Source organism: Trichosurus vulpecula, chromosome 8 (assembly GCF_011100635.1).
Source record: "Trichosurus vulpecula isolate mTriVul1 chromosome 8, mTriVul1.pri, whole genome shotgun sequence".
Taxonomy (NCBI): domain Eukaryota; kingdom Metazoa; phylum Chordata; class Mammalia; order Diprotodontia; family Phalangeridae; genus Trichosurus; species Trichosurus vulpecula.
This window is the reverse complement of record NC_050580.1, coordinates 132,478,416-132,506,071: the sequence shown is the minus strand read 5'-3', so window position 1 is coordinate 132,506,071 and position 27,656 is coordinate 132,478,416. Positions and strand designations below refer to the sequence as shown.

General features: G+C 39.5%; 1 protein-coding gene and 1 pseudogene across 1 annotated transcript; both read left to right on the top strand.

Moving 5' to 3' along the window:
- The first annotated feature begins 4,495 nt into the window (after positions 1-4,495).
- LOC118828971 (RNA-binding protein 28-like) lies at positions 4,496-6,784 on the top strand. The gene has a single exon (XM_036735887.1). The coding sequence runs from the start codon at positions 4,496-4,498 to the stop codon at positions 6,734-6,736; it is 2,241 nt and encodes a 746-aa protein (XP_036591782.1). The 3' UTR covers positions 6,737-6,784.
- A 2,947-nt stretch (positions 6,785-9,731) lies between these two features.
- Positions 9,732-10,820, top strand: LOC118830247 (annotated as a pseudogene).
- The last annotated feature ends 16,836 nt before the right edge of the window (positions 10,821-27,656 follow it).

The following is a 27,656-nucleotide window of genomic DNA, read 5'->3' as shown; positions in this document are numbered from 1 at the left end:
TACATGTAAGAAATGTGACTTCCCATATAATCTTTGAATGTTAGAGCTGGGAGGAACCACAAAGATCATCTATTTTAACCCTTTCATTTTACAGATTAGGAAAAGTGAAAGCAGAAAGGTAAAATGCACTAGCTCCTGTCAGGGTCAACCCACAAAACCCAGGTCACCTAATTTTGGGTCCAATCTCTTTTCCATTACACCACATAGGAGGCTCATGCACACTTTTACATCATTCAAAAGGCACTTGCAAACATTTCTCCTCCGTTCCTATGAGTGCCTGCAAAATACGCATCTTTAGCGTAATTCATCATATTTTACAAATCAAACAGCCTTATAGTCACTTTGTTTCAGGGAATTTGCAGCCTTTTAATATGGTCTGGTGAGACCAAGATTATAGGTTCAATTTCCATATAGACCAGTTAGTGATTTTCTTGTTATACTGAATATAGAGGATAAATCAGTACAGACTATCACAATTATTTAAAACTAATCAAGGTAACTGTTCTACTGGCAGTCTAATTGACTTGCATTTTCATACATAGAATATTATATTCACTGTAATAAAATATGAAATTATATTAAAACTTCTGCTTCAAAAACTAATTTGGAGTATGACTTTTTGGAAAGAGAATTTTTTTGGATAGTGCATTTGTTTAGCATATTATACTGCATTGCTTGTTAATTTGACAAGTTTTTTTTCTTTTCTTTTATGATCAATAAATATTTATTAATTACCTACTATGTGCCAGACACTGTACTAAGCACTGGGGATACAAAAAGAGACACAAGACAGTCCCTGACCTCAAGGAGCTTACAGTCTAATGGAAGAGACAACATCCAAACAAATATATGCAAGAAGGCTCTATACAGAAGAAATGAGAAATAATTAACAAATGGAAGGCACTAGAATAAAAAGGTGTTAGAAATGGCTTCCTGTTAAAAGACAGGATTTTAGTTGGGACATAAAGGAAGTCAGGGAAGTTAGGAGGCAAAATTGACTGGGGTGAGCATTCCAGGCACGATGGGGGCAGCCAGAGATGATGCCTGGAGCTAAGAGATGGAGGATCTTTTCTCGTGGAGCATCTGGGAGGCCAGTTTAGTAAAAACTTTTTTGCACACATAGGTGCATATATAAATAACTTAACATGCTAGCTCACTGGCATACTCATATACAATCAACAAGATTTGTTTTTTTTTAAATGAGCCTTTATAGACATCTTCCATTTCTTACATCATCATAGTTAGCCTCAGAATTCCTTCCCCAAACTCTTCCAGAGAGCCATCCCACATAATAAATAATATTTTTTGCAGAGGAAAAACATCAGTACATCTAATTGATACATTGAAAATGTATCATGCACATGTTACACATGTTACACATGTGCAATGTGTAACAACTGGGAACCTCCCATCTCCAAAAGGGGTTGGTTGGAGGTATCTTCACATATCTCTTCAGTCATACTTATCTCTATATTTTTTTCACATTCACTTGTGATTTTTGATGTGTTGTTATTCATTCTATTTATATTCAACAAGTATTTGTTAAGTGCTCACCATGTGGCAGGCACCATGCCAGGCACTGGGCATACAAATTCAAAGAATGAAATGATCCCTACTCACAATGACCTTACATTCTAATGGGGGAGGAAAATATGTATATATATACACACATATACACATATGCACACATATACACAGCATAAATATATGCATACATAATATGTAGTAAAATGCAAAGTACAATGGGCTGGCTTTAGGATTTGGGGTTAGGGTATCAGAAGAGGCTTCGTGCAGAAGATGATGCTCAAGATCCATCTTAAAAAAACATATGGGCCCTATAAGATGGAAGCAAGGAGAGAGTGCATTTCAAGTATGCAAAGTGTGCAAAGGTACAGGATGAGAGATGAAGTGCTGTGAGTGAGGAATAGAGAAAAGGCCACTTTGGCTGGATTATAGAGTGAAAAGGTGGATTGATGTCTACTGAGTTAGTGACATGTTGTGTAGGGCTTTAGAAGCTGAACAGAAGAGCTATTTTTTTTCTAAAGGCCATAGAAAACCACTATAGTTGGTTGAGTAAGGGAGTAGCGCAATTGTAGATGGTAAATATCCCCCTAACTCGATGCCTTAATGGTGAATTATACTGACTGACTTGACTCTAACAAGAGACACTGGTATTTTAGGATCTTTTGAAGTATGACTTTCTTATGCTACACTTCCACCCCAAAGCATGGGTTTTTTTATTGCTTTGCCTTCAAAAGCTACAGTATTAAGATCCAGGCCACTATTTGCCCTTTCCTTCTCCCTGAAGTGCCAAGATTTCTTTCTTCTGCCATAACTGAGTCTCTTCTTCACTATCAGGCTATCTGCCACTGCCTGGCCTTTTGCCAGTTATAATCCCAATTGCCCTTTTCTGCTGTCCAGCACTCTCTCCCCTCTCCTCTGCTTTTTTTTCTTGTCTCTTGTCTTCCCTGAAGCTTTTCCTGTGCTTCTTGATCTCTGTGATAAAAAGATGGCCTTTTATAGATAGCAACATCCAATCAAGGGGTTTCTTTCTTTCCAATTTGCAAACTGGCCAATGTCTCTACAAAGATGTGAATTAGATATTAGTACAGTTAGGTGGGTTCACAGTAAGTTGAATGGCCAGACCTAGATTAATAGGTCAATGTCAGCTTGGAAGGAGTCATTTAGTTTAGAAAAAAAAACACAAAAAACCCACCATTGCTGATCTGTCCTTTACCTTTCTCTGTTGAACATTTTTAGCAATGACTGGGATAACAGCGTAGTATCATGCTTTGTTTTGTTTTTGTATTTGCAGATGACACAGAGTAGGTAGAGACTGCTAGCATACCAGATGACAGAGTCACAATCCAAAGAGATCTTGGAAAACTAGGACAATGAGCCACAATAGATAAAATAAAATGGAATAGTAATAAATATAAAATGACACAAGCTCAAAGAACCAAATGCACAACTCCAGGACGAAGGAGGTCTGTAGTTTATGCAGAGTAAAGATTTAAATGTCTTAGTGTGTTGCAAATTCTATATAGTCAATGATCAGCAATTAGCCAAAAAAGTGAACACGACATAGAAAGGCACCGGATTTGGAGTTAAAGAACCTTGGCTCAGAAATCACAAGCCTCATTTGAAATTTCACCCTTGCATTTTGTCATTTATAATTCCAGTTGTCCTTTTCTCAGTTGCCCAGCTTGAATACATTGTTCTTATCCAGAAAAGGGGTTGTGATAATCCTACTGTACTCTTACTGGGTCTAGAGACAAATGAAATGTTGTGCTCATCTCTGAGCACCCCATTTTACAGAGGATATTGACACACTTGAGCTGATCCAAAGGAGAGTAACCAGGTTAAGAAGAGAACTAGGAACTATAACACAAAGGGTGGGTTCAAGCAACTGTGGATATTTAGATTGCAGGAGAGGCAACTAGGGAGAATATATTTGTCTTCAAATTTTGGAAGGATTATTATGTGGAAGAAGTTGGCTTTTTGTTTGGTTTGTTTTGTTGTTGTTATCTGCTTTGACCCACAGAGCAGAACTAAGTTAAGCAAGGGGAAAAAATTTTGATTATACGTAAGAAGAATATTCCCTAATAATGAAATCTATCCCAAAGCAGAATAAGGCTGCTGCGGAAAACAGGGAGCTACTTATCAGTAGAGGTTTTGGGGGGTTAAGGCTGAGTGACCTCTTGTCAGGGATACTGCAGTGAGATTTGCTGTTCATGTAGGTGTTAAATGAGATAACCTCTGAAATTCTTTCTTATTCTGAAATTTTGTAATTTATAATTTTTGCATCATGTTACTCACTTTGCAAAAGTTCTATCCTTACTCTCAGAAACATTCTCCCCACCCTAACACTTCCACTGACTTCTAGATTTAGAATTATGCCAAATGATGGAGAATTCTGATAAGCTAGGCTCTGGGTAATAAAGGTTTTATTGTACTGGTGTTGGATTTGAAGTCAGAGGACCTCAGTTTGACTCCTGATTCTGCCATTTATTCTCTGAATGACTTTGGATAAGACATTGGGTCTCTTTGGATATTGGTTTCCTTATCTATAAAGGGAGAAATTTTTACTAGATGATCTTGAAGATATATTTTAATTCTATGTCTGTGATCCTGATGGAAATAATGTGAGGAATAATGTGTTTTAATAGCAAAGATATTGAGTAATGAATAAACTATATATGCAGCTGACCCTCACTTTATTTTCTTCTTTCTCTCACCTATAGTTCATGTTGATGTATATCTAAAGAGTATCTCAGATTAGAACTCGAGAAATTCTTAAATCCAATTAACAAAAATATGTATACAAGAACTTTGCGTATATGTATAAACTTTAATTATTTGTGTAAGATACCTGTTTGAGGCGGCCAAGATGGCGGAGCTGGCACGCTGAACGTTTCCCTTCGCGCCACGCGTGGTCCCCGGATGGTGGTTCACCGGAGGTTCTGAGCAGGCGCGGCGCCAGCCTTTGGCCCGGATGGCGGGGCAGACCCTATTCGTGGGCTGCCTCCCGGCCTCGGCCAGCAGCCCGCAGCTGGAGCGTCTCTTCAGTCAAGTGGGGCCCGTGAAGCAGTGTTTCGTGGTCACCGAGAAAGGCAGTAAGACATGTCGTGGCTTTGGCTATGTCACTTTTTCCATGTTGGAGGATGCTCAGAGGGCCCTCAAAGAAGTTACCACCTTTGAAGGTTGCAAGATCAACGTGACTGTTGCCAAGAGAAAAATAAAGAACAAAACAAAAGAAAAGGAGAAGAAGGAATCTTCAGTGACCCCACAAGAACAACCAGAACAAGAACCAAAGCCCAAGTCTAAAAAAAAGAAAGTAGCTGACAAAAAAGCTAGACTGATCATTCGGAACCTAAGTCTTAAGTGTTTAGAAGATGATTTGAAGACCTTGTTTGCTCAGTTTGGTTCTGTCTTGGAGGTGAACATTCCTAGGAAGCCAGATGGAAAAGTGCGAGGCTTCACTTTTGTTCAGTTCAAGAATCTCTTAGAAGCAGGAAAAGCCTTGAAAGGCACGAACATGAAAGAGATAAAAGGACGGACAGTGGCTGTGGATTGGGCTGTGGCCAAAGATAAATATAATGCAACACAGTCTTCTGCTTTAGGTGAGGAACAAAAAACCACTGAACCCAGAGAGCAAGATGCAAGTCAAGAGGAGGGCAGTGAGGAGGAGGATGAGGATAATGAGGATGAAGATGAAGAGGATGAAGAAGAATCACAAGCAGCTGAGTCAGCGATGACTCAGGAGAGGAAAGGCAAAAGACCACTAACTTTGGATGCAGAGAGCAGTGAGGAAGATGAAGACAGTGACCTGGAGGAAAGAAGTAGCAATGAAGATGAAGAGGATCAGGATCAGAATGAAGTGGATTCAGATGAAGAAGACCAAGATGTAGAAGTTCCAAAGAAGAAAAAGAAGAGGAAGTTGCCGTCTGATGTGAATGAGGGGAAAACTGTGTTTATCAGAAACCTGTCCTTTGACTCAGAAGAAGACAACCTGGGGGAGATCCTCCTGCAATTTGGGGACCTTAAGTATGTTCGTATCGTCCTACACCGAGACACAGAGCATTCCAAAGTTTGTGCATTTGCCCAGTTCATGACTCAGGAAGCAGCTCAGGCATGTCTTGCAGCAGCTTCTGCAGAGACTGAGGATGGAGGGCTAAAGCTGGATGGCCGGAAGCTCAAGGTGGACTTGGCTGTGACCCGGGATGAAGCTGAAAAATTGCGAACCAGGAATGTAAAGAAGCAAACAGGAACCTGGAACCTCTATCTGGCCAGAGAAGGCTTGATCCGTGCTGGGACGAAAGCTGCAGAAGGGCTGAGTGCTGCTGATATCGCCAAGAGAGAACAGTTTGAGCTTCTCAAACATCAGAAACTGAAGGATCAGAACATCTTTGTCTCCATGACCGGGCTGTGTCTCCACAATCTTCCAAAGGTGCTGGATGACAAACAGCTCAGGAGGTTGGTGCTGACTGCAGCTGGAGCTGGAAGAGCTGTGCGCCTGAAGGAGTGTCGTGTGATGCGTGATCTTAAAGGTGCACATGGGAATGTGAAGGGTCAGTCCTTGGGTTATGCTTTTGTGGAGTTTGAAGAACACAAGCATGTGCTGGCAGCCCTTCCTCACATCAACAACAACCCCGAGATCTTTGGTCCTCAGAAGAGACCAATAGTAGAGTTCTCTTTGGAAGATCGAAGGAAACTAAAGATGAAGGAACTGAGGGCCCAGCGAAACCTGAAAATGAAATCAAAGTCTGTAGCTGATGGGCCCCCAAAAGACCAGCAGCAACAGCCTGGGAAGTTCCAGAAGCCTGAGGCTACTCACAGTCACACACAGGGCCCAAGCAAGCTTCCCCTAAAACCAAAAGGGGCTCCAGGTTCATGGGCAGGTTTCCAGACCAAGGCAGAAGTGGAGCATGTGGAGCTGCCAGATGGGAAGAAGCAGAGAAAGGTCTTGATGCTCCCCTCACATAGAGGTCCAAAAATCAGAATGCGGGACAAAGGGAAGGCTAAACCTCCTCCACCCAAAAAGCCAAAGGTCCAGATGAGACATCAGAAACAGGAGAAGCGGCGCGCCATGTCTTTGCAGGTACCAAAGAAAAAGACTAAGGAAAATAAGTCAGAAATTCGATTCAACCAGCTGGTCGAACAGTACAAGCAGAAAATACTAGGACCCACAAAGGGAGCCCCTTTTGGAAAGAAGAGCAAATGGTTTGACACTTAACCATAGCAGCAAATGGCTTAAGTACCTGCCTCCTTTGCTACATTGCAGAACATCCTGTCTGGTAGTATTGTGTTTTTCATTGTAGGAGAGAGCTGGTGAGCTGCCATCCTGAACTGTACAACTCTGGCCAACAGGTCCTCTCTCTGAGGTCTGATAGACCCAGAGGAGAGTCACAAAGATGTGATGATCATTTCGTGTTTATATCCAGATTGTTCTATGGAGCTGCATCTCATTGTTCCATATTTATTCTTGTTTCTTGAGTGGAAACGATTGTAACAAATTCCTTCTCATGACGACTTTTAATATGTCTATTTTGATAAGCAAAAAAAAAAAAAAAAAAAAAAGATACCTGTTTGAAACCTTTTGGTTTTTCTCTTTCAGACTGAAAGATGTCCAATATTAAATTCTTTACAAATCATTCTCTACTAACATAGTTGGGGGGGAGTTTTTCAGGATATTAATTTATTGACTCCCTCCACTCCCCACCAACTCAGTTAATGTAATCATAGAAAGTAAGGAATATGGTGGGGAGAAGCCAGGAAGTTGCCTGAGCTCTCCCCAGTTTTCCTCAGAAATAACATTAAATCAAGCCTCTAAATGGACTCTGGAGTGACAGAACCCACAAAAAGACAAAGTGAAACACTTTTCCAGCTTAAGATATCTTAGAAGGACTTCAGGAAAGGTCTGTCTCACTTGGGTAAAAGGATAGCACATTCCAGAACTGAAGGTGTCTGGGCAAGCCAGCATGAGGTTCTTGACCACAGCACAGATCAGCAACGAAGGCCCCTCAGTCCTGGATCAGCAGGCTAGTGGCACAGCAGGCCAGCTGTGAGGCCTCCAGCCCCAGCACAGAAGGCAAATTGCCAGCCCTGGAACCCTGGCACAACAAGTGCAACTAGGCTGGGCCACCCCAGTGGAGTGGGCAAACGACAAGCACCTGAGGCCCCTGAACAAAAAGCCAGTGACCAGGATCCTGACTCCTAGCCAAAGAAGCTTGAGGCAGTGCTCCCTGTGTTGCAGGAGCAGAGCTCAATTTTCAAAAATAAGCAAAGAAACAAAAAGAGCCCTGGCCATAGAAAGCTACTGTGGTGACAGGAAAGATCAAAACACAAACTATGAAGAAGATAACAATGTCAAAATGACTACATGTGAAGCCTCAAAGTGGAATATGAATTGGTCTCAAGCCCAAAAGGTCCTCTTAGAAGAGTTCAAAAAGGACTTTAAAAATCAAGTAGGAGAGGTAATAGAAAAAAAAATTTGGAAAAGAAATGAATGTTATGCAGGAGAACTATGAAAAAAGAGCTAACAGCTTAGAAAAGGAAGTGCAAAAATTAACTGAAGAAAACAACTCCTTTAAAAATAGAATTGGCTAAATTGGAAAAAAAATCCACTGAAGAAAACAACTCCTTTAATAGTAGAATTGACCAAATGGAAAAGGAGGTACAAAAGCTAACTGAAGAAAATAATTCCTTAGAAATTAGAATTGGGCAAGTGGAAGCTAATGATTCTATGAGACATCAAGAATCAGTTAAACAAAATCAAGAGAATGGAAAAATAGAAGAAAATGAAAAATAACTCATTGGAGAAACAACTGACATGGAAAATACATCCAGGAGAGACAATTTAAGAATTACTGGACTACCTAAAAGCAATGACTAAAAAAAAAAGAACTTGGACAGTATCTTTCAAGAAATTATTTAGGAAAACTGATATCCTAGAACTAGAGTTCTAGGATAGTCACTGAAAGGATCCATCAATCACCTCCTAAAAGATATCCCCAAAACTCCAAGGAATATTGTAGTAAAATCCCAGAATTATCAGGTCAAAGCAAAAATACTGCAAGCAGCCAGAAAGAAACAATATCAAGGAGCAACAGTCGTGTTACGCAGGACTTAGCAGCTTTTACATTAAAGGATCAGAAGGCTTGGAATGACATTTCAGAAGGCAAAGGAGCTTGAATTACAACTAAGAATCAACTCCCCAGCAAAACTGAACATAATCTTCCAGGGGAAAAGATATTCAATTAAATAGGGGACTTTCAAACTTTCTTGATGAAAAGACCAGAGCCAAACAGAAAATTTGATCTTCAAATACAAGACTCAATAGAAGTATAAAAAGGTAAATAGGAAAGAAAAAAAAATGCCATGTTATTCAATAGATTAAACTATTTACATCCTGACACAAGAAGATGATACTTTTAACTCTTGAGAACTGTATCTCTATTAGGGCAGTTAGAAGGCATATACATAGAGAGTGTGGGCATAAATTGACTTTGATGTAATGATAACCCCATTTCAGGAAAAGAATTGAACAGGCCATCAATAAATAAACTCCCTAAGAAAAATTCTCCAGGGACAGATGAATTTACAAGTGAATTTTACCAAACATTTAAAGAACAATCAATTCCAATACTATGTAAACTATTTGGAAAAATAGGCAAAGAAGGAGTCCTACCAAATTCCTTTTATGACATAAATATGGTGTTGATACCTAAACCAAGAAGAGCCAAAACCAAGAAAGAAAATTAGAGAACAATTTCCCTAATGAATATTGATGCAAAATTTTAAAATACAATATTAGCAAAGAGATTACAGCAATTTATCATGAGGATAATACACTATGATCAGGTGGGATTTATACCAGGAATGCAGGGCTGGTTCAATATTAGGAAAACTATCAGCATAATTGAGCATATCAATAACGAAACAACAGAAATCACATAATTATCTCAGTACATGAAGAAAAAGCTTTTGATGAAATACAGCACCCATTCCTATTGAAAACACTAGAGAGCATAGGAATAAACAGAGGTTTCCTTAAAATAATAAGCAATATCTATCCAAAACCAGCTGCAAGCATTGTATATAATGGGGATAAGCTAGAAGCATTCCCAATAAGATCGGGGTGAACCTCGAGTCTCTCGGCTGGGTCCAGCCCGGTCTCTGTTTTACATTCCAGCTTTTCAAGTCTGGAAGTCGGCCCTGCTGCCGCCACTATGTCCCTGCACGGAAAGTGTAAGGAGATCTACAAGTATGAAGCACCATGAGTGGTCTGCACCATGGACACTTTATTTAGTGCCATAACAATCAAATTGCTAAAAAAAAATATTTTATAGTGCTACGCCTTGAACTGGAGCATGCGGCTCAACAAGCGCTTCTGCCTGGCACTAGGCAATTTTGTGGAGGAGTACAACAACAAGGTCCAACTTGTAGGTTTAGATGAGAAGAGTTCCGAATTTATCTGCAGAAATACTTTTGACCATCCTTACTCCACCACAAAGCTGATGTGGATCCCTGACATGAAAGGAGTCTACCCAGATCTGTTGGCAACCAGTGGTGACTATCTCCATGTGTGGAGGGTTGGTGAAACAGAGACCAGACTAGAGTGTTTGTTAAACAATAACAAGAACTTTGACTTCTGTCCTCCCTTGACCTCCTTTGACTGGAATGAGGTAGATCCTTATCTCTTAGGTATGTCAAGCATTGATACAACCTGCACTATCCGGGGTCTGGAGACTGGTCAGGTTCTAGGGAGAGTGAATCTAGTATCTGGCCATGTGATGACTCAGCTGATAGCACATGACAAAGAGGTCTATGACATTGCATTTAGTCGGGTGGGGGCAGCAGGGACATGTTTGCTTCAGTGGGTGCGGATGGTTCTGTGTGGATGTTTGATTTCTGCCACCTGGAACACAGTACCATCATTTATAAAGACCCACAGCCTCACCCACTGCTGCTGTCTGTGCTGGAATAAGCAGGACCCTATCTAGCCACAATGGCCATGGATGGAATGGAGGTGGTAATTTTGGATGTATGAGTTCCCTGAACTCCTGTTGCCAGGTTAAACAACCACCGAGCATGTGTCAATGGCATTGCCTGGGCCCCACATTCATCTTGCCACATCTGTACTGCAGCAGACGACCATCAGGCTCTCATCTGGGATATCCAGCAAATACCCTGAGCCATTGAGGACACTATCTTAGCCTACAGCAGAAGGTGAAATCAACAATGTACAGTGGGCATCAACTCAGCCTGACTGGATAGCCATCTGCTACAGCAACTGTCTGGAGATACTGAGAGTTTAATGCTGTTGGAAGTCCATGCCAAAGAGGCAGGGGCTATGTTTTCTGCCCCATCCCTATCCCCAAAGTAAAAACAAGTTTCCAGTGGCCAGTATGTCTTTTGTTGCTTTGCATCCACTGTTCCCAGAAGCTGCTCTAGGAGTTTCTTGCCAGTCTCCCCCAGCCTGTGCTGGACTCAGAACACAGTAATGTGTGGAGCCTCCTTGGCCTCTGAGGTTGGGTTTCTTCTTCTCCTCTATTCTCCCTTGTTTTCTCAATTAAAAATTTCTCTATAGAAAAAAAAAAGATCAGGGGTGAAACAAAGATGCTCATTATCACTAAAATTATTCAATATTGTACTAGAAATGTTAGCTTTAACAATAAGAGAAGAAAAATAAATTGAAGAAATTAGAATAGGCAATGAGGACACAAAACTAACACTCTTTGAAAATGGTATGATGATATACTTAGAGAATCCTAGAGAATCAACCAAAAAACTACTTGAAACAATTTACAACTTTAGCAAAGTTGCAGGATATAAAATAAACCCACATAAACCATCAGTATTTCCATATATTACCAACAAAGCCCAGCTGCAAGAGATTCCATTCCATCCAGTATTCCATTAAAATACTTGAGGACAATATAAAATATTTTGGAGTCTACCCGCCAAGACAAATCCAGGAACACAACTGCAAAATAAGATTTAAATAATTGGAAAAATATCAATTGCTCATGTGTAGGCTGAGCTAATATAATAAAAATGAAAACTGTACCCAAATTAATTTATTTATTTAGTGCCATAACAATCAGATTGCTAAAAAAATATTTTATAGTGCTAGAAAGAATAATAACAAAATTTATCTGGAAGAAAAAAAGGCCAAGAATATCAAGAGAATTAATGAAAAACAAATGCAAAGGAAGGTACTCTTGCAATACCAAATCCAAAACTATATTATAAAGTGGCAACCATCAAAACTGTTTGGTACTGGCTAAAGAAATAGAGTAGTGGTTCAATGGAATAAGTTAGGTACACAAGATACAGAAGTAAATGGCTATAGCAGGCATGGAGAACCTGTGGCTTCAAGGTCAAATGTGGCTCTCTAGGTTCTCAAGCGCAGTCCTTTGACTGAATCCAAACTTCACAGAACAAATCCCTTTAATAAAAGTATTTGTTCTGTAAAACTTGGACTCAGTCAAAAGGCTGCACCCAAAGAACTAGAAGGCCACAAGTGGCCTCGAGGCCACAGGTTCCCCACACCTAGACTGTAGTAATCTACTGTTTTAACAAACCCAAAGACTCTAGTTTCTGGGATAAAAACTCACTATTTGACAAAAACCGCTGGGAAAACTGGAAAATAGTATGGGAGAAACTAGCAAAAACCAACATCCCACATCCTATACGAAGATCAAAACGGGTATGTGATTTAGACGTAAAAGGTGATACCATAAGCAAATTGGAAGAGCAAGGAATAGTTTACGTGTAATATCTATGGAGAAGGGGAGAATTTATGACCAAACAAGGGGTAGAAGACATTATGAAATACAAAATGGATAATCTTGATTATATTAAGTTAAAAAGTTTGTTTTCACAAACAAAACCAATGCAACCAAGATTAGAAGGAAAGCCAAAATCTGGGGGGAAAAATCTTTACAAGTATCTCAAGCTTCATTTCTCAAATACATAGAGAACTGAGTAAAATTTATAAGAATACACGCCATTCCCCAATTGATAAATGGTCAAAGGGTATGAACTGGCAGTTTTCAGAGGAAGAAATTAAAGCTATCTATAGCCATATGAAAAAATGCTTTAAATTACTATTGATTAGAGAAATGAAAATCAAAACAACTATAAGGTACCACCTCACACTTACAAGATTGGCTAATATGACAGAAAAAGGAAATGATCAATGTTGGAGAAGATGTGGGAAAATTGGAACACTAATGCATTATTCGTGGAGTTGTAAACTAATCCAACCATTCTGGAGAGCAATTTGGAACCATGCCCAAAGGGTTATAAAACTGCATACCCTTTGATCCAGCAATACCACTACTAGATCTATATCCCGAAGATATCATAAAAGTGGGAAAAGGACCCACATGTACAAAACTATTTATAGCATCTTTTTTTGTAGTGGCAAAGAATTGGAAATTGAAGGGATTACCATCAATTGGGGAATAGCTGAAAAAGTTGGGGTATATGAATGTAATGGAATACTATTGTTCTATAAGAAATGATGAGCAGGGCCAGCTACGTGGTGCAGTGAGTAGAACACTGGCCCTGGAGTCAGGAGGACCTGAGTTCAAATCCAGCCTCAGACCCTTGACATACTATTTGTGTGACCTTAGGCAAGTCACTTAATCCCAATTGCCCTGCCTATCCCCCTCCAAAAAAAAAAAAAGAAATGATGAGCAGGAGGCTTTCAGAAAAAATATGGAAAGACTTACATGAACTGATGCTGAATGAAGTGAGCAGAACCAGGATTACATTGTACACAGTAACAGCAACATTGTGTGATGATCAGCAATGATAGACTCTGCTCTTCTCGGTAATATAATGATCCAAGACAATTCCAAGGGAATCGTGATGGAAAATGCTGACCACATCCAGAGAAGTAACTATGGAGTCTGAATGCAGATGGAACCTCACTATTTTCATTTTTTTTTGTTTTTTCTTTCTCATGGTTCCTCTCATTGATTCTAATTCTTCTTTCACATGACTAATATGGAAATATATTTAACATTATTATATACATATAACCTGTATCAGATTGCCTGCTTTCTTAGGGAGGGGGAAGAATAAGGAGGGAGAGACAAAAATTTAGAACTCAAAATCTTACAAAATGAATGTTGAAAACTAATACTATTAAGTGAAAATAAAAGAAAGTAAGGGACAGATAACAGAGACAAGAAATTATTAATATCTTAATGATTTGCAAAGAAGGGATTTCAGTTTGTTTACCCTTTTACCCAAGATATGGAGAAGTTCTCTTTGATGGAAGTTAAAAGGAGCTTGCCAATGAATGCCAAAAATTCAGCAACACCCCTGAAGTTTTGCAAAGCAAAGTTGTCAGTTCTGGAGGTAGTAGCAGCCTGAGAGCTTTTAAGAGTGTAACCCTTGAAAATGTGCTTTATTTTAACTCTCCCTTAAAGATATTCAATTCCAGACTTCCGGGGGTGGAGCCAAGATGGGGGCTGGAAAGCAGGGACTTGCGTGAGCTCTCCACCACGTCCCTCCAAAAACCTATAAAAAATGGCTCTGAACAAATTCTAGAACTGCAGAACCCACAAAATAGCAGAGGGAAGCAGGGATCCAGCCCAGGACAGCCTGGATGGTCACCGGATGAGGTCTATCGCACACGGAGTGGAGGGGAGCAGAGCTCAGCATGGGAGGCAGCAGGACCAGCCAGACCAGGAGCCAGGCAGAACAGGCCCTAGCACCCTGAATCAGTGAGCTGTGGCAGTTACCAGACTTCTCAACCAACAAACACCAAAGGCAACAGAGAAGGTTAGTGGGAAAAGCTGCAGGGGACAGAGTTCTCGGTTCAGCCACCACCCCAGGGGCAGCGGGGGAGGTGCAGCTACAGAACTATGGTTGCAGTTACTTCCAGCCCCAGGCCCACGTGGTGGGAGGAATTAAGTGGCAGATCAGAGCAGGAGTGAAGAACCTGCTGAAGATTTGCGTCAGGTCCAGGTTGGTGGTTCTTGAGGAAGGAGGAGTGCTGGGGTGGCAGAGCTGGCTATATAGAAATAGCTCTGAAATCAACGGTGCATCCCCTCAAGCTTGGAACAAAGTACTCTTTGCTCTACAAGCAGTCATACCCTGACGAAAAACTCAAGGGTCAAGTAAGTTGGCTGGGAACATGGCCAGGCAGCAAAAACACACCCAGATTCAGTCTCAGACTTTGGAATCTTTCTTTGGTGACAAAGAAGACCAAAACATATGGCCTGAAGAAGTCAACAAAGTGCAAGAGCCTACACCAAAAGCCTCCAAGAAAAACATGAACTGGTCTCAGGCCATGGAAAAGCTCAAAAAGGAGTTGGAAAAGCAAGTTACAGAAGTAGAGGAAAAATTGGGAAGAGAAATGAGAATGATGCAAGAAAACCATGAAAAACAAGTCAATGACTTGCTAAAGGAGACCCAAAAAAATACTGAAAAAAATATTGAAGAAAACACTTTAAAAAATAGACTAACTCAAATGGCAAAAGAGCTCCAAAAAGCCAATGAGGAGAAGAATGCCTTGAAAGGCAGAATTACCCAAATGCAAAAGGAGGTCCAAAAGACCACTGAAGAAAATACAACCTTAAAAATGAGATTGGAGCAAGTGGAAACTAGTGACTTGATGAGAAATCAACATATTATAAAACAGAACCAAAGGAATGAAAAAATGGAAGACAATGTCAAATATCTCACTGGAAAAACCACTGACCTAGAAAATAGATCCAGGAGAGATAATTTAAAAATTATTGGACTACCTGAAAGCCATGATCAAAAAAAGAGCTTAGATATCATCTTTCAAGAAATTATCAAGGAGAATTGCCCTGATATTCTAGAGCCAGAGGGTAAAATAGAAATTGAAAGAATCCACAGATTGCCTCCTCAAATTGATCCCAAAAAGAAAACTCCCAGGAACATTGTCACCAAATTCCAGAGCTCCCAGATCAAGGAGAAAATACTGCAAGTAGCCAGAAAGAAACAATTTGAATATTGTGGAAAAACAATCAGGACAACACAGGATCTGGCAGCTTCCACATTAAGGGACCAAAGGGCTTGGAATATGATATTCTGGAGGTCAATGGAGCTAGGATTAAAACCAACAATCACCTACCCAGCAAAAGTGAGTATCATGCTCCAAGGCAAAATATGGATTTTCAATAAAATAGAGGACTTTCAAGCTTTCTCAGTGAAAAGACCAGAGCTGAATAGAAAATTTGACTTTCAAACACAACAATCAAGAGAAGCATGAAAAGGTAAACAAGAAAGAGAAATCATAAGGGACTTACTAAAGTTGAACTGTTTTGTTTACATTCCTACATAGAAAGATGATGTGTATGATTCATGAGACCTCAATATCATAGTAGCTGAAAGGAATATGCATATATATATATATATGTGTGTGTGTGTGTGTGTGTGTGTGTGTGTGTGTATACATATATATACATATGTGTGTGTCTATGTATGTGTATGTGTAGGTGTGCATATATATATGTATATGTATATATATACACACAAAGGGCACAGGGTGAGTTGAATATGAAGGGATGATATCTAAAAAAATAAAATCAATTTAAGGAATAAGAGAGGAATATATTGATAGAGGGAGAAAGGGAGAGATAGAATGGGGTAAATTATCTTGCATAATAGTGGCAAAAAACGTGGTTCTGTAGGAAGGGAAGAGGGGGCAGGTGAGGGGGAATGAGTAAATCTTGCTCTCATTGAATTTGATCTGAGGAGGGAATACGATACACACTGAATTGGGTACCCCACAGGAAAGAAGAAGGAAGAAGATAAAAAAGGGGGGATGATAGAAGGGAGGGCAGACAGGGGGAGGAGGTAATCCAAAGCAAACACTTTTGAAAATGGACAGGGTCAAGGGAGAAAATTCAATAAAGGGGGATAGGTTAGGAAGGAGCAAAACATAGTTAATCTTTCACAACATGAGTATTGTGGAAGGGTTTTACATAATGATACATATGTGGCCTATGTTGAATCGCTTGCCTTCTTAGGGAGGGTGGGTGGGGAGGGAAGAGGGGAGAGAATTTGGAACTCAAAGTTTTTAAAACAGATGTTCAAAAACAACAACAACAACAAAAAGTTTTTGCATGGAACTAGGAAATAAGATACACAGGCAATGGGGCATAGAAATTTATCTTGCCCTACAAGAGAAGAAGGGAAAGGGGGATGGGAGGGGAGTGGGGTGATAGATGGGAGGGCTGACTGGGCAATGGGGCAACCAGAATATATGCCATCTTGTAGTGGAGGGAGGGTAGAAATAGGGAAAAAATTTGTAATTCAAACTTTTGTGAAAATCAATGCTGAAAACTAAATATATTAAATAAATTTTTTAAAAAAAGATATTAAAAAAAAGAGTGTAACCCTTGGCAGCGAAGAGCCAGCTATGAATTTGAGAGAAAATTAATACTGTTGCTTGAACATGTAGCTGTAAAGAGGAGCAGGCCCAGGAATCTCAGCTAAAAAAAATCTGTATAGCAGAGATGTTATGTTCAATGGGGAAGCAGCATGAGAATGCCATGAGAAAAGAAAGGACATCAGGTGTGCTTGGCCACACGTGCATTTTCCAACCAGTATATCCTATGTATATGCCCATTCATTTCACTAATGCTGTGTGTCTTTGTGGTTGAATGTATCCAGATTTGTAGGGAATACATTATTTGTTGTTCCATCATTCCCATCATGTCTGACTCTTCATGACACCATTTGAGGTTTTCTTGGCAAAGATACTAGAGTGCTTTGCCACAGTGCCTTCTCCAGCTCCTTTTACAGAAGAAGAACTGAGGAAAACACAGTTAAGTGACTTGCCCAGGGTCACATAGCTAGTAAGTGTCGGAGGCCAGATTTGAACTCACAAAATAAGTCTTCCTGATTCCAGGTCTGGCCCTCGATCCACTGTATCATTTTGCTGCCTAGGGTACTTATTATACCAATTGCTGTTACTCTGCCATGTCCCTGAGTGACTTTGCTTTGAGCTAGTTGTATCTACTGACTGAAGTGCAATGTTGGGGCTTCCTGAACTATAGTTTTAGGATTATAAATATACAGTATACCCAGATTGTCTAGAGTTGTCACCTCCTGGAGAACCAACTGAATTGGAGGGTCAGCTCTAAAAGGGAGCTCTAGATTAATGTAGGTAGCAGCAACTGTTTTGTTTTCCCTTTCATTTGTTTTTTCTTGTGTCAGACAGTGAAGTGGCGGTGCTGTCAGTTACTACATTAAGGTTGTTTCTCTATGGCACCAGGTCATCTGGGGTAAAGAATGATTGATTTGGATTACTTTATGCTAAATACTAAGTATTTTAAATACTCCAACCTCTGACATGTAGCCAGCTTATGGAAATAACTGAGAATATGTAGCCATAATGGCCTTTGTTTTCTTTGAATGACTCAGCTTACCTCATTGAGCCTCTGGACACTGTGGCTTGCTCTTCCGGGGCAGGAGGCCCGGGGAGCATGCCGGGAAGCAGACAACTTCCTGTGTGAGGAGTCATGGGGCTGGCTGAGGGGAGGTGTTAACGGCTATGCTAGGGGGAGGGGCCAACTCAAGAACCAATCGGCCCTGGTCATTTGGGCGGAGCTTGATGATGTCAAAAGCCCTATAAGAGGGGAGAGGACAGCTTGAAGAGTTCTCTTTCCTTTTCCGGTTGGAGCCAGCGACAGTTACATCGTCAGTTACAGCGACCGTTACATCGTCAGTTACAGTTGCAGATTCAGTTACAGACACAGACACAGCTGAGGCAGGAGCTGCCAGTAGCAGAGCTGACCTACGGGAGGAAGCTGAACAAAGACTTCAGTCCAGTGGGTAATCTTATTACCATAAAAGGGGGAAACATGATTTTGCTTTACGCAATCATGTTTCTCTGTAGCCTCCTGGTTACTCTTTCAAGGCGTACTTATTGGGCCTGGAAACTTTTCATTAATGTATCAAGGTGGGGCTGCTGGTTCATGGGTTGGTTACTGTGGAGCCTAAATAAATGTTTTGATTCTTCTGCCTTCTACTTTGAGAGTTTCTTATATCCGGCGATTCCGAACTTTTCAGACATGTTTATGATCCTCTTTGAGATTATAAACTCTGCCCTCCTGATACAGAATATTACCTACCTACTTTTGTAGTGATAAATGTGTTTTATGTTCTGATGCTTGTTACCTGAAGCTTGAACATTGCATTAGTGTAAATATATTTATGGAATAGCAGTTACATTTCAACTATATGAGTTATCTGAAGAATAAAGGCTAATAATTTTTATTTGTTTTAGATTGGGAAGGAAGGAAGGAAGGAAGGAAGGAAGGAAGGAAGGAAGGAAGGAAGGAAGGAAGGATGAAAAGTCACTCATGGAACACAACAGAAAATGGTAAACAGAGAAAATCCCTATGTGTGAACAAAAAGATGCTATGAGAAGGGGTCTACTTTACAGAGAATCTCAGGAGCCACCAAGTGATCAAAAGTAAAATGGTTGTCTTTGCCTGGAGGGATGTACAGAATGTCAGAGTGAGCAGAAATGACTGTTGCTGGCTGTCTAAGAATCCGTAATTGAGAATTTCAAATGATCAAACTATAAGCCCTCTAAAAATGTTTCTATTAATCAATTACTGTGCCTATACTTTTTTATCATAAACTCTTGGCTCATTCTCCCAGTCCCAACTCTCACTACCAGGTTGTGTCCCTAGACAGTGACTGGTTAGTAGAGTAATTAGGAATAATCCTTACTGATTGAAGTTTCCAACATCATTGCACAAAGCTCCCATTGATTATCAGTTGATATAAATTATCCATCCAGAGTTAATTAGCTTTTAGAAATGGGCTTTTACTAAGTTGATACAGCAAGAATACTTAATACAAACACATTCCCCCAAAGCCTAGGACACATTCTCCCACAAGTATATACGGAAGGCAAGGGAAAATGGTCTTGAGTATAAAAAACACGTGATGCAAAGGGATAATTACCGCTGGTTGGCTCCAAATCCTTTTCTCCTGTCTTGGGGTCCTCATGAAGTTTGCCAGAGGTGTAACTCTTTGTTGGGCTCTGACATTTGAGTTCTCCTGGAGAGTCCTGAAAATGCCTTTCCATAGTGTTTCTCGTCTGTCCTCTGCCTCCTATGAAGATATTGTCATCAGCAACTGCTTTGCTGGGGACATCATTCATAACACTGATGGGAGAGTCAAATCTTCTGACTATTCGAATTTGTAAGGTTTTCCTCTGGTCATGGTGAGAAGAGGAAATAGATTACCTTTCCTCCTCACCTCAAGTGATTCCCTCTCAGGGGTTTTGCTGGAACTGCTGCACTGCTAATCAGCCTGCTATTGGAATGCTAGATTCTAAAGTAACTGTGTTCCACAGGGAATGACTGATTCTCTTCAAACAATCCAACATACTTCCTATACATTCTCATCTTATGTCAACCAATAGCTAGAAGAATTTTACTTCCCTAATATGATTAAGGACTTTTTCCATACTTAATTTATGCCTTTGATTGACTTAAAGTGTCTGTGGAATCACTCACACCTGTTTTACAGCATGGAAGGATTGTGTAACTCAATGGAAGGGGTATTTTTGCCTGATAGAGTCATCATGCAGTAAAATACATTGATAGCTGCATTGGGGTGACCAATTCACAGACTGGAGAAGTCCAAGTTTTCTGTTCTCTATTAGAATGGACTGGCCCTCACCTTTACACTTAGTAAGCATGTAAATAGGGCCAGAACTTAAGTAGCCACTTCAATGGGCCTTAAGTGTCCCAGTTATCAAAATCTATGCATTGACCACCAAAAGCCTTCTCCCCAGGATCACATCCTGTTTGTCCTCATCTCAAAAATTAAATTGTACAACCACTTAGATTTCTCCTGTGCAACAAATCAGTCAGCAAAGCACTGTAATATCAGCCATTAAGGTGAACAGACTCTTCAGTATTCTATTTTGGGCTATTCTGCCTCACTTGTGTCCCATAAATATAGCAAAGATATCACTAACAACACATAATGCTCACTAAATACTACATAACAGCACCTATCCTGATGAAACACTGCCATTTCCATGTTCTATTAGACTCCAGAGTATTGCAAACATTGCGTTAGAGACTTTTTTCTGTACTACCTGTGGTGTGAAATGAACAAATATGTCACTAAGCCCCTCAGAGAAGAATGACATGTATTATTCACATAGTTGTTATGACACCAAACTCAGTTAGAGGGGAATGAGTTGAGCAACTGGGGCATTCCATGGAGTACTTTCCTATCATGTAGTGAAGAGCATGGCAGGAGAAGAATTATGGAAGGGTTTGGATGAAAGCTGTTCTCTGTCTTGAAAGTGAAATGAAGATGATTAAATTAGGGAGGTAAGAAAAATCACCTTTTGGTTGAATTCTTTTCTGCATACAATGTGATGAGAACAAAAGAATTAAAAAGGAGCTGGAGTCACACCTCAATTTTCTGGAAGATTCTTAAAGTAGCTAGTCAGAACTCAGGAACTTTGACAAATCTTTGTAATAACAGATTACACTTATGTAATGCTTTATTGTTTGCAAAGTGCTTTGCAAATATTATCTCACTTGATCTTTGAAACAACTCTGTAAGGCAAGGATTATTATCATCCCCATTCAACATATGACAGCCCTGAGGGTGAGAGGGGTTAAGTGACTTGTGCATGGTCAAAAAACTATTAAGTGTTCTGAGGAAAGATTCAAACTCAGGACTTCTCCACTTTGCCACTTAGCTGCCAGTACTAAATTCCATTTGATTTTTTGAAAATGAAATCTTTTGGTCATAGCTCTAGAGTTAGAAAGGACCTCAGAGGCCAGCTACTCTACTAATAGGATTTTATTAAAAGCTAGAAGGGTCTTTAGAGATCATCTAGTCCATGTGTTCATTTTACAGATAAAGAAACTGATATCTGGGGAGGATAAATGAATAACACTAAGGTCACATAGGCAAACATCAGAAACGTTGATTGGTTGGACAGATTTTGGATAATCAGTAGCAGAAACATTGCTGTCTCAGGAAATGAGCGAGGGCAGACTATTCTGGTCCCTTTGTATATAGACAAATTGTGACTTTTTTCCAGTTTCTCTTCAAATTACCAGAAAAACCAGGCAAATTGTAAATTAGCATATATATTTGGAATATCTAGAGAGATAGAGAGACACATAAATAAATTGTGGATGTGTGAATACACATATCTGTACAAATGTATGCATATGCCTATTTACAGTTTACATGGTATATATAAAAATACCAAGAGCTATCTGAATCTTTATTATGCCTTGGAAGCAGTCCTGTGTTCTTGAAGGGTATTCTGGGAGAAGTTTTCAGAGGTTCTACTATCCTGAAAAGTCTTCAATTATGGTTATAGAAACAGACTCAATCTGCTTTTGAAGAACCTGCATAGCTAAATATGAAAGGTCTTATAATGGTAAGTTGGCTTCTTGCTGAAGAATTCATGGCCATTGCAACCCACGAAATAAAGAATATTTGAAAATTTAAGTAAGCTGGTGAAAAGACTATTCACAAAGTAACTCATCATGTTTAACATTTTGCTTACACATTAGAGCCTGGGATCGCTTTCCCAGAGGAGACTTGTCTTAAACATCATAAGGGAATAAATATGTAAGGTTTCTCTCTTATTAGTTACTGATTTCATCTTTCCTATGTCCCCTCACCACCATCACCCCCATCTTGTGTTAACTGGTCAGAAATATGGTTACTTTAATTTTTTGAAAGGCTTAACTAGAAATATGGATAGTAGATGATATTAAAATTCCCATTCTTTTTTGTTCAATAAGATGTATCTGTCAGGTTCACAATCTTATCTAATTTAAAACTCGAGCCATATTAGCAACACTTTTAAATGGCATATTTTTCCCCTTTGTCAAATTAAGTTTTCAGTGTTTTTGGCAAAGAGATTGCTGCCGTTTCCTTTTCTGGAAATAATTAGAAGTTAAGAGAAGAAAAGTACCAGATTTTTCTCCCCTTCACCCCAATGGAACACAGGTGCATTTTTCAGTCCTTCTCATCCTCTAAAAAATAACAGATTTACAATCCCGCCAAAACTTCAACCTTTTTAAAGGATCTTCCTGGATCAAAAGAAGATTTCTTGGGTTTTCAAATCACCAAAACAATGTTCCTCCACATTAAAACATAGTGCACTCTGGTCAGTAAAGGGTAAATAGAACTTTTAGTTAGAGTTTAGAGCAGCTGTCCAGGTAACCACCTCTGAATTCCTTTCCCCTCAGCCCCACATCCCCACCAGCTGTGGCACATCTCTCTGCTCTGGGCTTTCATCTCTTCCCTTCTGCATCTGACTCAGGCCATATTGGCATTCTCTGATATTCAAAGGGCCCTTTTTTAAACACATCACTTTGTAGATACCCATAATGGTGAGCTGCACTTACAGGCTATGGACAATTGCCCAAACTTCAACAAGAAACCCATGTTTGCCATAGAGTGCAATCTGCACTATGGTTGCTTTATGCTTCATCAGGGTTTAGGGGAACAGCTGTGAGCAAGAGGGTAGGGGAGTCCTGTTTATTTTTTAGAAACATCCTTTCCTTGTGTACCTTCAAGGCCTTGCATACACTGCCTGGATTTCTGATAAGCTGTCTTAGTTCTCAATCCAGCATAGCTGTAATATGATGTTATCACCCCCAGCAAAAGCTGAGGCTAGGAGTCAAGGAGTCCCTGATCAAAATAACATCTGCCATAGTATTCTAGTAACAGTTCAAGTGCTTTGTAAGTAGTATTATGGAGTAGCCACAGAGGGACACAACAGCTCCAGTGCGGGGGAAGGAAGGAGGATTGAGCACTCTTCCAGTGTACATTATTTAAAAGGCAAATATTTTACAAGAAAATCATGCCATTTTTGGAATGTTGTGATTTCAGAACTGGGGATTTCAAGGTCTTTTTACCTTATGAATAATGATAATACTTTCTAGTATTTACAAAGTGCCTCCCTTACAACTGGCCTGGGAGATAGGTGCTATTATCTTTGTTTTATTGGTTAAGGGACCAAAAACCAGACAGGAAAACAGACTTTTCCAAAGTCATATAGCTGTCAAGGCCTACAACCTAGACTATAATTTAGGTCATCCGACTATCAAGGCCGATGCTCAATCCACTATTACACATGGATTTGAGTACTTTAATTCATGGTTAGTCTAGGTAATAATTATAAAAATAATAACAATGCTTCTACTATTACTACTACTACCACCACCACTACTACTACTACCACCGCTACTACCATGGAAAAAGAGGAGGAGAAAATGAAGAAGGAGAAAGAAGAGAAGGAGATGGAGGAATAGGGAGAAGAGAAGAGATAATTCATCATTTACAAAGTATTTTAAGATTTGCAAAGCATTTCTATATATTAATTTATACCTTTGCTGCAACCTTGTGAAGTAGATTCTAAACGAGATGATACAGCATCATCTCAGTTTTACTTGCTTCACAGTTTTCAGAATAAAATAGTTTGTTTAAAGCCAGTTAAATTACCATTTGATGAGCTTGGCTTGATAGCCTCAACTATTTAAAGCAAGATGTTAAGGATTTAAGGTATAGGGATTTGATTCCTGTATGAGTCAGTTAAGATAACACAGAAGAACAGTGTTCTGTAGCTACAAATTAACCCTCACCAGCAAATGTGTGCATTTGGTCACCAGAGAGAGTATGGCTAGTTTGGAAGCAAAGTATCACCATAAACTGAAAAAAATATAACAAAAATGTGTTACTGATGGGCTACTTGCAAAGCTTAACAATCAATTCTTGTGTTCAGGACAAACAATATAAATATTACCCTCAAATATTGGAGATCTGGAGCAGCTGCTAGTCATGAAAAGATCTGACCTCAGTTACAGGCAACAGCCTGAAATCTGGTTACTTCTGGTTGTAACTAATTATTATTGCTAACTAGGTGCTAAACTGGATTGTTTCTAAGCTGTTGAAGGACTTCAACTGTTATGAGTACCCTCTAAATTCTGGTGCCCTAGGGCAAAGCCCCAAGTGCCCTGCATTAGTTATGGCTCTGGTGACTAACATACTCATATTCCTATAAGGACAGCACACTTCTTTTAATGAGGATATGAGGAATTTCCTAAGGGAATAATATAGTTCAAGGACCCTAGAAGATGAGTTTTCCACATCAAGGACAAAATTTAAAAGGAAATAATCTTATTCCTCCATTCTGGCAAGTACTGAAATGATTATACCATTTGAAGAATAAAGGTTTGGACAGACGCAGGGTAAGGTGCTGGTGTTGCTTTAGGTTGCAGGTATGAATTATCCATACACCAAAGAATTTGTGGTCAGAATAATAGCATTTATACTACCATATGGTTCAATATTTTTTAGTACAATAAAGGGTGCCCATGGAAAAATCTGGGTCTTACTGCCTATTTGTATTACATTTTTGTGAGCTGAAATTTTGCAGGTGCAAAGGTTGTAGATGCAAATATTTTTATGTGAATATGAGCCAATTAACCAACAACTACATTTTATGAGACTTCAACCACCTAATTGTTTTGTGTCTGAAACTAATTATTTCTGGAAGGTTTTTGCATATGAAAAAAGTGTGGTCTAATCATTGAATACTTTGTAACATAGAGGCCTGATTGTAAGACCACATGGAGCAAGGGTCACGCCATCTCTAAATTCCACAATCAACTTGCCCCAGTGAGAACTAAATAAATATGAAATGAAAAGGGGAAATTAATTTGGAATTTTTGAGGAACAAATAAAAGATGATGCAACAGTAAATGTTATATGACAAGAATGTAAGATCCGTATCCAATTAACTGCATGCCAAACAGAACCCCAGAATATTACTTTTTAGGAGCAAGTGGCTAAACTTGACTTTTTAAAACTGGTCTGCCCAGAAGAAATAGTAAGTGAAGCATGCTGTTTTATGTGGATAATCCTCATTTTGTTATTATTACAGCTGTTAGCTTCGACTTTAATGAATGATTTTATTGTGCTATGCCCTAAGGCTTTTTTTCAAAGAGTTCAACTTTTTAAAATCTAATAATTAATAAATGAATGCATCTAGTCAGAAACCTGGTAATCGGAGTGTAAAGGTTAGACTCCAGAAACAGGTTGCAGAGGGAGGCTTAGACTCTTTCCCAGGAGATGTTTTAGAATAGGATGAACCACTCAGGACTGGATGGCTTATGAAAAGACAGATGAATGAAATGATTTGCTTCCAATTTTATGATTATATAATTTATTCTCTTTCCAGGAATTCTCCTGAGGAAGATTATGAAATAGGTGAAGTTTGCATCCAGCATCCTCCCACTTCCTATTTCTGTTCCCTTTATGTTTCTTTTGCTCCTCTCCACCCACTCCCAAGGATCTAGTGCCGTCATGCTGCTATTAGTTTCCAAATCTCTTTTCATGTTGCCCACTGCTGCAAGGCCCTTCCTGAGCCTGTATCCATTGGCAGTGTCCTGCTCCAAAATTCTTTACTCCCTTTCCTTCCATCAAAACATTTCTGCTTTTTACTGTCTCATTACAGTTAGCTATGAAAGAGGAAAAAAAAAACATTAATCAGTGAAATCAGTGATAAGATGCCAATGCGTCTGTGATCTCACTGATGTGGGTACTTCTTCCAGCAATACAAATGAAAACCTTTTCATCCCGTGCAATTTTTGTCAATAACCTACCATAAACCTTCCATAAAGAATTTATCCAATGTACTGGAGGCCTTTCTCCATGTGTTTTATTATTCCATCACTACCAATACAGCATTTATTCCTTTGATATCCTCACCATGTCAAGAAAAAGCAAGGAGGGCCCCCAGTAGGTTAAACAGACCCCTTTGGTGGCCATATGGAAGGGCATGACAAGGAATTACACTGGGCAGGCAAGCATGGACTGACTGCACTCTGCATTATTTGAAGTAATAGAAACATCAATGATATCACACATCCATTGGAACATTCTTCTGGTGATTCTGCTTTTCTATGATTCATGGAATGGCTCAATTAGTTCAATCTCTAAGTGATCATAATTTGGGGACCATCTAAAAACAGTGGTGGACATAAATAGGTCTTGTCCTACCACCAATGAACAATTGTAGGACTGAAAAGTGTCATAAAGCATATCGTAAAGGTAGAAGGTGAGAGACTTAAAAGATACCATAAAAGAGGTAAACCAACAGAACAACATAGGGGTTGAGGGTGTTTGGGGGATATTCATCTAATAGGTATGACTAAGTGAATGGAAAAAAAATATTTATTAAGCACTTATGGTATGACAAGCACTATGTTAAGTGTCATGAATATAAATCCAAAAGCAAAGACAGATTTGCTTTCAAGTTTACATTCTCATGGTGAAACAATACATACAATAGAGTGGTAGACAAGGAGGTATATATTTGCCTCAAAAAATCTTAGGTGTAGTGAATGATCCCTAAGGGCATAGATTGACTTACTCTTTCCAGAAGCAACCACTAGAGTCGGCTTGATTACGATTTCAAAACTGGAAAGAAGGGAGGGGCTAGAGACAGAAGGTACACACATGACAGCATTGTGGCTGATATATTAGCTAGTAAGTAAATCATATCTTGAACTGGTTCTAAAGTAAAGGATGGCTGATGATTAATCAGCACTCACTTCTCAGGATGGGAGTTCTGAGTATAAAAGAGACGACATCTAGTTACAGCTCTGGGCAACATGAGGACTGGTGAAATGGCAGGTAAGTGAAACAGAAATATGATATAATAGATGAATATCCTCCATGACACTGTTTTGGTTCCCTCATGGTGTTGAGTCCTTTAAAAAGGCAACCAGGACATGGATAAAACTGGCATAGTTCAAAAAAGTATGGATGGGCTGTGAGCTGTATCGCTGCAAGAAGTACTGGGATTGATCGCATCACAGATCTTTTGATGAATTAAAGACATCAATACAACAAATATTTACTAAGCCTCTCATTAATCTTCACTGATCCTAATCTTCTCTTGTTGTGATTGGGATAAGGGGTGAAGATGGAGCAATGTATATTGGCAATAGACCAAGTTTAGGAAAGTTCCACATCATCAGTATTTGTTTCATGCAAAATATGATTCATTTTGTGGGACTTTAATGCCCACAGGTTAAGTGCTGGAATAAAATCAGAAGTGAAAAGCTATTTAATCAAAC